The following is a 10866-nucleotide window of genomic DNA, read 5'->3' on the forward strand; positions in this document are numbered from 1 at the left end:
GTCCTGAGCTCTGTCTCCTGCTCCTGAAGTGTGGAACATCAGGAGTTAGCTGACTTTGTTTTAAGTCAGAAGCTACTTGAACCTTGTGTATACTGGGGCTGAGGAGGAAGATGTGTTTGTATATCTGTCAATCTGTCTGTCTTTGTACACTTTGGGACTCTGAACCTTAGCAGCAGTGAGCTGGCTTTTCTTCTGAGTAAGAGAGATGGGTCTTGGTTGAGTTTAGGCAAAAGAGTTTGGATGGGGCCGGGCGCGGTGGCTCAAGCCTGTAATCCCAGCACTTTGGGAGGCCGAGGCAGGTGGATCATGAGGTCAAGAGATCGAGACCATCCTGGTCAACATGGTGAAACCCCGTCTCTACTAAAAATAGAAAACATTAGCTGGGCATGGTGGCACGTGCCTGTAATCCCAGCTACTCAGGAGGCTGAGGCAGGAGAATTGCCTGAATCCAGGAGGCAGAGGTTGCGGTGAGCCGAGATCGCGCCATTGCACTCCAATCTGGGTAACAAGAGCGAAACTCCGTCTCAAAAAAAAAAAAAAAAGAGTTTGGATGGTACCTGAACCCCTCGTTGGCTCTGAATCCTCTGACTTCATTGTCACCTTTTGGAGTCAGGTTTCATGTGCAGGATAAGACTTTTAGGAGTGATAACAACCTCAAAGAAAATTCCATATAAACTACTTCCTCTTGAGTAGTTGAGATGTTTGATGTGTAAAGAACTCATGTTCACCATTCTTGTATAAATGGTTTGGGTTCACTGTGGCAGTTTTTTATTTTCATTCCATGTTACTCTATTTTCAGCATCTGGCTTTTATAATCCCCATCCGTGCTTCTAAATTCATGTTCTCTCCATCATGATTCTCATTCTTTCATGAGCACCAGTTTTGGGCTTCTGTGAGCTCAGCTGCAGTTACCTGCCAAGTCCACATGCTATTCTATCTGTGAACTAGATAAGCCGAGTTTGGGGTGAGTTAGAACGTATTTTGCAAGAGATTTAGGTTGTACCAAAGGAGAAGCTTTCTGAGTTGGTACTAGCAATGGATGCATGAAGAGATGGTAGAAGCTTTGCCTTGGAAGACCTTGAGGGGATAAAGAGCTGGTCTGATGTGTGGGTGTTACCTGAGATGGGTGGCAGATGAGGTGGCTTCTTGAGGCTCCTTACAGCTGGGTGATGGTGGGTACTTAAATTATCTTCACTCACCATTGTGCTTGTTTTTCCTGCCTCTTTCCTAGTTTGGTATTCATTACCTCTGATGTATCATTTTTAATTATGGGACTTTTAACTCATGAAGGAAATAGCCTGTGTCTGGCAGCTGCAGAGCTGAGCCAAGTTTTCTCCTGTGTCCCAGGAAAATGTAGAACAGTGACCATATGATCCAGCAGTGTTCACTTTGTTCTGTTCAAAGCAACTTGTATGGTTGCATTTACTTCTTCTCTCTGGATTTCTTTTAAAGGTAATTGGCTACTATTGTTTGGTTGCTGGGCTCCTCAGAAATATTCTGATGTGAGAATCACTCTTGTCAAATTTAACTTTAGTAGCAAGTATATTAAAGAAATGAATGGCTGGGCGCAGTGGCTCACGCCTGTAATCCCAGCACTTTGGGAGACCGAGGTGGGCGGATCACCTCAGGTCAGGAATTCGAGACCAGCCTGGCTAACATGGTGAAACCCCTGTCTCTACTAATAATACAAAAAATTAGCCAGGCATAGTGACAGGTGCCTGTAATATCAGCTACTTGGGAGGCTGAGGTGAATCTGGGAGGCGGAGGTTGCAGTGAGCCAAGATCGCGCCACTGCACTCCAGCCTGGGCAACGAGAATGAAACTCTGCCTCAAAGGAAAAAAAAAAAAAAGAAAGAAATGAATGCCACTAGCTTTCTTGGTATAAAGATTTCTCTGGAAACCCTTTGCCATTGGAGTTAGTCCCTTTTCTTACCTCACCACAGGGCGGCTTGGGCTGAGTGGTGCTGGAGGCTGAGAATTCCCCCTTCTGTGGAGCTTGGTGCACAAGGCTCCTAGAGAACATGTTATTTTCCTTCTCATCCTAGGCAGGCTTTGGTTACTAAACCAGCTGAAGCCCGGTTTCCCAAGTCCTATTGCTCTTACTAACACTATCCCTATTTCTCATCCTTCCCGCCATCGACAAAGCCGGGCATCCCAGCCGCTGAGGTGGGTATAGGTGTTGTAGCTGAGGCAGATGCGGCCGATGCTGCTGGGTTCCCTGTCCCCACTGACATGGAAGACGATTACGAACCTGAGCTGCTGTTAATGCCATCCAATCAGCCGGTCAACCAGCCCATTCTGGCCGCGGCTCAGTCCTTGCATCGGGAAGCTACCAAGTGGTCTAGTAAGGTACTGATCAGCACCCCAGTTGGGGGCTGCTCCAAATGCATCCAGCCATGTGCAGCCTTGACACATTGCATCACTCATGATCTGTGCTGGTCCTGTGAGTCTGAGCAGGGCGGGTATCTGTCTGTCTGCACCATGTTGTTAGGACTGGCTTCACAAGTTTGACAGGTCTGCTAATGCCAGATTAATTGGATTGTATTTATGTTTGGGGGATGAAGAGAGATGGGGGTCACTTTTTGACAGGATTCCTTTTCTGACTTTGTGGCCATTGTTGGAACTTTAAGCCTCTTGGGAAGCCGTGGATGCATCTCTCAATGACTTCCAGGGTTAGGAACCCTGTAGACCATTACGAGGTCACCTGGCCTGACCATTGAGGGTTGCCTGCTCCCGACTTACCTCAGTGATGGCTCAGGGAGAGTTAATGAGGGTGAGAGGCAGCTTTATATGGCAGGGTCTCTGGGGGAGGACTGCTTGCTGCCCTGCACTTGGCTATGTGGCAGATACTGGCCTTGATGGGAGCCCAGAGAGAGTGGGGCTTCACTGACTGCTTGTCCAGGTATCTCAGTGGGAGGGAGTGGGAATGAGAGTGGGAAATGGAGTACTCAAGGCCACAAGACAGGCAGCTATAGAACTTTAGCCTTGGGGAATGAACCAAAACTAGTTTAGAGAGGAGGGGGGTGGGGGTGATCACTTTTCCCTTGAAAAGTGGCATGCTGCAGGAAGGCTTTGAAGTGTGATGGGTAGTAACTAACCATGGCACTATGCTATCTTCTAACCAAGGTCATGGGTCCTGGAATGATCCTAGGTCTGCACTAGAAGAGGTAGACCCAGAGGACCCTCTCTAACATACCCCTTGCTTCCTGACTTTTTCCCATACCTGCGTTCTCTCCAGCCTCAATTACTGCCTGAGATGTTACACACCTTCCAGCATAAATGAGCTGCTTCATGGTGTCTGTGGAGGCCTCTCACAGAGCACCCTGCAGTGGTATGGTTTGTGTATGCCTCACTGCATTGTATAGAAATGAAGAGCATGAGGGGAAAAATGAGTAGGGCCTGGCCTTTTAGCTAGTTTTGAACATCGCAGTTGCTATTATTTTGGGTTCTTAGCAGCCAAAAGAGACGCTTTCATGAGAGGGCACAGAATAAATCACGTCTCTATTTCATTATGACCTATGAGAGTTTTAGTAAACCAAAATGCCAAATCTAAGATAAACTGATATTCCTTGGCGTGAGGGTTCTATTTACAGCCTGAATCACGACTTTAATTTTCCTGATGCCTTCCCTTGTATCCTCTTAGCTGAAGGTTCTGTTAACTGGAGTCTTCACTTAGCTGAGGGGACTGAAGAATTGATTCTTTACCCTTTTACATGTGAAGAATTAAAGCAACATGTTCTTTCAGGGTGACGGGACAAATAAGAGGCAGTAGAGGGATAGCCAGAGCAGGCTAGATCAGAAAATATCTTTTTTTCCTCATCCAGGCTGAGAATAGTTATTTGAGGTTTGAAATTCTAGTTAAGTAGCAAGAGTCCTTGGCTGCTATTTGCAACAAGAGTAAGCACGAAGAGGGTGATTTCAGCATCTGGAAAGGCTCCTCTGTATTTTTCCCCTCAAGCCAGCTCTACTGCTTTCTCCCTATAGAAATGAAAGTGCCTGTTTAACCAACCCCTTGGGCCTGTTCCCAATTTATTGATATGATTAACCTGGAGATGCTGAAGTGCTTGTTCAGTACTGTGCCTGGGGTGCACATCTTGCCGTTTAAGAGTAGTATCTGGGTCTTCCTTTTTTTCAGTCAGGAAATGTCTCTCTCCCTCTCCTCCTTTCCCCCTCTTCTCTCCTCTCTCTTTTCTTTCTCTGTGTTTCTTGCACTGAGTGCTTGGGTGAGTACCCTGTCTCACTCTTCTTTTTTTCCTCTAGTGCTATCTGTATCACTCAAGAACGGCTCTTTTTTCCTCTTCTCACTCTTCTGGAGAGATGCAAGGGTGGCAACCTCCTTCCTCTTCTCTGTGCTTCTCCTTCCTTCCTTAACATGGCCAGAGCGTGGGCAGAGCTCACACTGTATCTTTGCTTCTCTCTAGGGCAATGACATCATTGCAGCAGCCAAACGCATGGCTCTACTGATGGCTGAGATGTCTCGGCTGGTAAGAGGGGGCAGTGGTACCAAGCGGGCACTCATTCAGTGTGCCAAGGACATCGCCAAGGCCTCAGACGAGGTTACTCGATTGGCCAAGGAGGTTGCCAAGCAGTGCACAGATAAACGGATTAGAACCAACCTCTTACAGGTACTCGGGGAGAGGCCGTGTGCATGTATGTGTGAAAGAGGCTCTGTGTGTGTGTGTGTGTGTGTGTGTGTGTGTGTGTGTGTGTGTGTGTATGTGTGCGAGCGACAGGGTATGAGAGGGGGAAAAGCAAGAAAGAAAAACTAGGTGAGTAAGGAAGAGGCACTTCACTAGGGACAGAAATAGCAGAAAGGGGAAATAACAAATGTGCTGGGAAAGACAGATTCAGGAAAGATGACTTCCTAATCAAATGAAAGAATGTGAATGCTTCCATTTCTGGAGAAAAGGATTGTACTGACTCTAGAGAAAAAAAAAAAAACAAGTGGAATTCTGCTGCTTATTTATTGAGTGTCTTCTCTGTGCCAGCCACTAGGAATACAGAGGTAGGTAAGTCTTGCCTTTATGGAGCTTGTGGGCAAGGCAAACAGAGAAACATACTAAATTAAACTTTCTCTTTAGGTATGTGAGCGAATCCCAACCATAAGTACTCAGCTCAAAATCCTGTCCACAGTGAAGGCCACCATGCTGGGCCGGACCAACATCAGTGATGAGGAGTCTGAGCAGGTATGTGGCAGCTGCTGCTTTTGGTTTCTTGCTGGCAGCTTCTGTGCTGTTTTGTAGTAATTTAATTCAGCTTTGGGGAAATTTTACCTCTGAATTAAGTATTCAGTATGTGGGATGCACTCAGACTCTCTCAGGAGGGGAAAGTCTGTGTTGGATAGATATATCAGAAATTTAGAATCGGGGCCAGATGCGGTGGCACATGCAGGTAGTCCCAGCACTTTGGGAGGCCAAAGCGGGAGGATTGCTTGAGTCCAGGAGGTCAAGGCTGCAGTGAGTTGGAGTGAATAAAGAGGCCTCAAAAGAGGGTGACAGAGTGAGACCCTGTCTCGAAAAAACAAAACAAAACCAAAAAACCAGGAATTGAAAGCCAGGTGTGGTGGTATGCACCTGTAGTCCCAGCTACTGCGGAGGCTGAGGCAGCAGGATCATTTGAAACCAGGAGTGGAGTTCAAGACGAGCTTGGGGAATATAGTAAGACCCTATCTTTAAAAAAAAAAAAAAAAAAAAAAAATATTTGGAATAGGAAGTAAAGCTCTTGGGCAACATTTGTCATTTTACAGATTGAAACAGGTTTGGAGAGGTTAAGCATCTGAAGTAACACTATGGATCCGTGGCAGTTAGGACTCTACCCAGTTCCTCACCCCTGGAATAAGTTTGGCTTTTTTGAGGCCTCAAGTGCCTGTTCACTCCAACTCGCTGTATGTTTTTGGCTGGAGAGAATGTCTGCTTTCCAGCTCTCTGGGTGTTAGTGCTTCAGGGAGGCTGAGTAGTACAGGCTCTTCAGGGACATGATGTAGTTAGGCCTGTGCTGAAATTGAAATGGTAGCTTAAAGGAGGTGCTTCCCTTATATTCTCTTGAGGTTTCTCTGATAGAGATAGAAATAAGGATGCTGGGAGGTTTTCTTAAGCCAGGCGTCCCCAAACTTTTTACACAGGGGGCCAGTTCACTGTCCCTCAGACCGTTGGAGGGCCACCACATACTGTGCTCCTCTCACTGACCACCAATGAAAGAGATGCCCCTTCCTGAAGTGTAGCGGGGGGCCGGATAAATGGCCTCAGGGGGCCGCATGTGGCCTGCGGGCCGTAGTTTGGGGACGCCTGTCTTAAGCACTGCTTCCTGCATATACCTTGGCAATCACCTCTTGAATTTTGTTCTCCTTCCTGGAATTGTGGCCCAGGTCTTTCAGGAAACCCTTATTTGAGCACCCCTTACTCTCCTTATTTCCCCTCTGGGAGGCCCTATTCTGAGCCAGATTCCCAGATGGGCTGCCTACACAGGGCTCATCACACATGGGGTAAGGTGAAGCACTGTATTAGGTGTTATGGGAGTTTAAAAAATTAAGAGACACAATCCCCCTGCCACCCTTGGGGAACTCAAAAATAGTTTGAAAGAATAACTGTTTCTGATCTCTAGACCAGGATATAGGGACCTGGGGCACTTTAGAGGAAATAAGGCAGCCTCTCTTCTTGGTGCCATTATAGTTGCTTCTGCTACTATATTCTAACCCAACAACTCTCACCCTAATCCTCTCTTCTCCCAAACCACGAGAACTGTATCTTTACACCTAACTTCCATATATTCTATGTAGGATTTGGGCACTAGGCTGTTTCTCTGTCATGCGATCTCTACTGTCCAAAGAAAGGTGGAAAAAAATGAGGAAGGAAGGATAATGACATTCAGGCTTAATCACAGACTTAATCAATTAACCAACAAAAATAAGCCTTGAGAATATCTATTGAGTTCCATTAAATATTCCAGTTAAAAAAAGGTAGAAATTGTAAAATAGAAAAAACACAGGACTGTTTGGGAGGCTGAGGCAGGAGAATCGCTTGAACCCAAGAGGCAAAGGTTGCAGTGAGCCGAGATCGTGCCATTGTACTCCAGCCTGGGCAACAAGAGCAAAACTCCATCTCAAAAACAAACAAACAAATGACTGTAAATCAGAAGTCTTGAGTCCTAATCCTCACTTTATGAATCTCTCTGGGCCTCAGTCCCTTTGCTGACCAAGTGAAAAGAACAATTCCTGATGAGGAATTCCAACCCACAGTTACACTTACCAGAGCCTGTAAAACTGAGTGTACAAATTTTATGCATGTGTGCATTTTTTCTGGGGGAGAATTCACAGCCTTCATTAAATCCTCAAAAGATGTATGACTCAAAAATAGCTAAGAATTACTGGACTGATGAATTGCCAAGTTCCTTGACTTTCTATGGTAGAGTATCAATGTGAGTTCAGTCCTGTAAGTTTTATGTGTTTGGAAGATTAACTTATTTAGATTTTCATGGGTTTATAAGGTGGTTGGGTTGATTGGTTCATTTGGTTGTTTTAAAAATTCATTAATTAAATATTGGTCACACCTGTAATCCTAGCACTTTCGAAGGCCGAGGTGGGTGGACCATGAGGTCAGCAGATCAAGACCGTCCCGGCCAACATGGTGTAACCTCATCTCTATTAAAATACAAAAATTAGCTGGGCGTGGTGGCATGTGCCTGTAATCCCAGCTACTTGGGAGGCTGAGGCAGGAGAACTGCTTGAACCAGGCAGTCAGAGGTTGCATTGAGCCCAGATGGCACCACTGCACTCCAGCCTGGTGACAGAGCACGACTGTCTCAAAAAAAAAAAAAAAGTATATATAGTGTGTGTGTGTGAATATACACACACACACACATTTGTGGAATACCTCCTGTGTGCCAGGCCCCATCCTACATACTGGGGGTATAACAGTGAACGAAATTGACAAAAATCTACTTTGTATAACTTAAATTTTACTGTGAAGACAGAAAAAAAAAACAAAAAACAAAAAATCTCCCAAACAACCTAGGTAAAAGATACAGTTTATCAGTTAGTGATGATGTGTTCAATGGAAAAAATGCCAGGTATGGTGGCTCATGCCTGTAGTCTTGGCACTTTTGGAGGCTGAGGTAGGAAGATCACTTGAGCCCAGGAGTACAAGACCAGCCTGGGCAACATGGTGGAACCCCATCTCTACAAAAAAATAGCAATTACCCAGATATGGCAGCTGAAACTGTAGTCCCAGCTGCTCAAAGGCTGAGGCAGGAGGAATCGGTGAACCCAGGAGGCAGAGGCTGCAGTGGGCTGACATCACACCACTGCATTCTAGCCTGGATGACACAGAACGACCCCATCTCAAAAAAAGAATAAGCAGGGAAGTCCTCACCAAGGTAACAAGTGAGCAAAGGTCTGAAGGTGAAGGGGAGCTCTGGGATCCCTGGGGAAAGAGCAGTCCAGGTAGAGGGAACAGCAAGTCCTGAGAGAGAAGCATGTTTGAAGACCAAGAAAGAGTACATGCTGTAGGCCATGTGAAGCCACAGTACACAGTGATGGTGTTTTGGAAGCCACAGTACACAATCAGTGATGGCCAGTTTGGGGTTCTTTTTGGTGATCCAGGAAAACCTGTAGTGATACAAGCAAATAGGGGGATGCCAGATACCAGTGGGGTTAACTGTATCCCACTCCTGGCTGAAACCTATTTTAGAGACAGGCCTGCATCAGGGAATCTGAGTCACGGAAGGTACCTCTTTTCTTGCAGGCCACAGAGATGCTGGTTCACAATGCCCAGAACCTCATGCAGTCTGTGAAGGAGACTGTACGGGAAGCAGAAGCTGCTTCAATCAAAATTCGAACAGATGCTGGATTTACACTGCGCTGGGTTAGAAAGACTCCTTGGTACCAGTAGGTACCTGGCTGAGCCTGGCTGGCACAGAAACCTCTACTGAAAAGAAGGAAAATGATCCGAGTCCCAGGAGCTGCCCAGAGTTGCTGGGAGCTGAAAATCACATCCTAGCCTGACACATGAGAAAGGAATGGGGGCCTCTTTACATTAGAAAACATTTATACTCTTTTTTCATGGACATTTTGAAATGTGTTTCTGCATAAAGCCTGTATTCTCAAACACAATTATACTTGTGCACCCTCTATCCCAATAGGCAGACTGGGTTTCTAGCCCCTGTCTTCATACTTCACATAAGCTCAGAATCCAAGTGAACACTAGCCAGACACCCTGCTCTGCCCTTGTTCCCTAGGGGACATTTCCCTCTGTTTCTCTTTCCTTGGCCCCCATTTGCCCTTCCAGACTCCCAAGACCCAGAGTTTAGGCAAGTTAGTTACTAAGAAGAAAATTGCTGTGCCTCCAAAAATTGTTTTGAGCTTTCCATGTGGCTGCCAACCATGCCTGCCTTCCCTGGGCTGTGCCACCTGGGTCCTTTTCAGAAGTGAGCTTCGCTGCTACAGGGGAAGGTGGCCTCTGTGGAGCCCCGGCATATGGGGCCTGGATTCAGTTCCTGCCCTTCCTCAGTTTACTCCTTCTAGCTTCCCATAGTATAAAACCACAGAATCATATGGTTCTGCCTTTACTATGACCCCTGAGCAATGTCTGTGCTAGTGAAACTTCCCGTCCCATATCCTGCCTCAGCCTACCAAGGTAGCCATCCCATGAACACACTGTGTCCTGGTGCTCTCTGCTACTGGAAGGGCAGAGTAGCCAGGGTGTGGCCCTGCTATCTTCCCCTCAGGGCCACTCCCAGGTATTCCATGCTTAGTCACTGCCTGCAAAGGTCTGTGCTAAGGCCTTATCATTCATTCTTAGCTTTTAATTGTTCATTCTGAGCTGAAATGCTGCATTTTAATTTTAACCAAAACATGTCTCCTACCCTGGTTTTTGTAGCCTTCCTCCATACCCTTTCTAAACAAGATTTTAAAAATATGTAGGTGTTTGTTCATCTGTAACTCTGAAAGATCCTTTTTATCCTTTTAAAATTCAGTCCTAAGAATGAGTGCTTGTCCCCCAACAGTGTTTAATGGAAAGGCAACCCTGTCTGAAGGACACTTCCTGCCTAAAGGAGAGTGATATTTGCAGACTAGAATTCTGGTGCTGCTGAAGATGAATCAATGGGAAATACTCCTCTGTAATTCCTACCTCCCTGCAACCAACTACAACCAAGCTCTGCATCTTCTCCCAAGTAAGAGGTTCAAGAGAGTAATGGGTGTAATATTTCATTATCACCACAGTCAGTTCCTACTAGGCAAAATGAGAGGGCAATGTTTTGTTTTTTGTACTTACCACTGCTAAGTATTTCCCAGCACATGAAACCTTTTTTCCTAAAGCCAGAACCAGACGAGTAAAGGAGTAAGAATCCCCGGCCCAAATATCCTTCCTTGCCACCCATCACTGTATGTTAGTTCACAACATCAAATGTGTAAAACTTGTCTTAAGTTGGTCCCATACACTCAGGCTTTTTCTTTTTCCTTTAAAATGATGATGATTATTTTCAAGGCCCTCAGCATATTTGTATAGTTGCTTGCCTGATATAAATGCAATATTAATGCCTTTAAAGTATGAATCTATGCCAAAGATCACCTGTTGTTTTACTAAAGATTGCTTAGAGGAAATAAGAAAAATCGTGTTTGCTCTCCCGGTTCTTCCAGTGGTTTGAGACACTGGTTTACACTTTATGCCAGATGTGCTTTTCTCCAATATCAAGTGCTCAAGACACAGTGAAACAAATTAAAAAAAAAAAAAAAAAATCCCTGAATGACGATTAGAGACGTCACCACTGCTAAAAAACTACATTTATAAGCTAGGATTTGTTATATGCAAATATTTTCTGCCTCTTCTTTTGTTCTGTTTAAAACAATAAAATGCATTTGTATAAATATTG

At 45.4% G+C, this 10866-nt stretch overlaps 1 protein-coding gene across 2 annotated transcripts in view; it reads left to right on the plus strand.

The window, feature by feature from the left end:
• Nucleotides 1–10866, plus strand: part of VCL (vinculin) — a 127552-nt gene extending 116686 nt beyond the window's left edge. The window contains exons 19-22 of one of the 2 annotated variants that reach the window (XM_003939793.4): nucleotides 2146–2349; nucleotides 4422–4625; nucleotides 5082–5186; nucleotides 8739–10866. In XM_003939793.4, coding sequence (XP_003939842.1) covers nucleotides 2146–2349; nucleotides 4422–4625; nucleotides 5082–5186; nucleotides 8739–8885 — 660 coding nt within the window. In that variant the 3' untranslated portion in view covers nucleotides 8886–10866. The remainder of the gene's footprint in view (nucleotides 1–2145; nucleotides 2350–4421; nucleotides 4626–5081; nucleotides 5187–8738) is intronic. The other variant, XM_003939792.4, reaches the window with a different exon arrangement.

The sequence above is a fragment of the Saimiri boliviensis genome, chromosome 12, assembly GCF_048565385.1.
Source record: "Saimiri boliviensis isolate mSaiBol1 chromosome 12, mSaiBol1.pri, whole genome shotgun sequence".
NCBI classification, from domain to species: Eukaryota; Metazoa; Chordata; class Mammalia; order Primates; family Cebidae; genus Saimiri; species Saimiri boliviensis.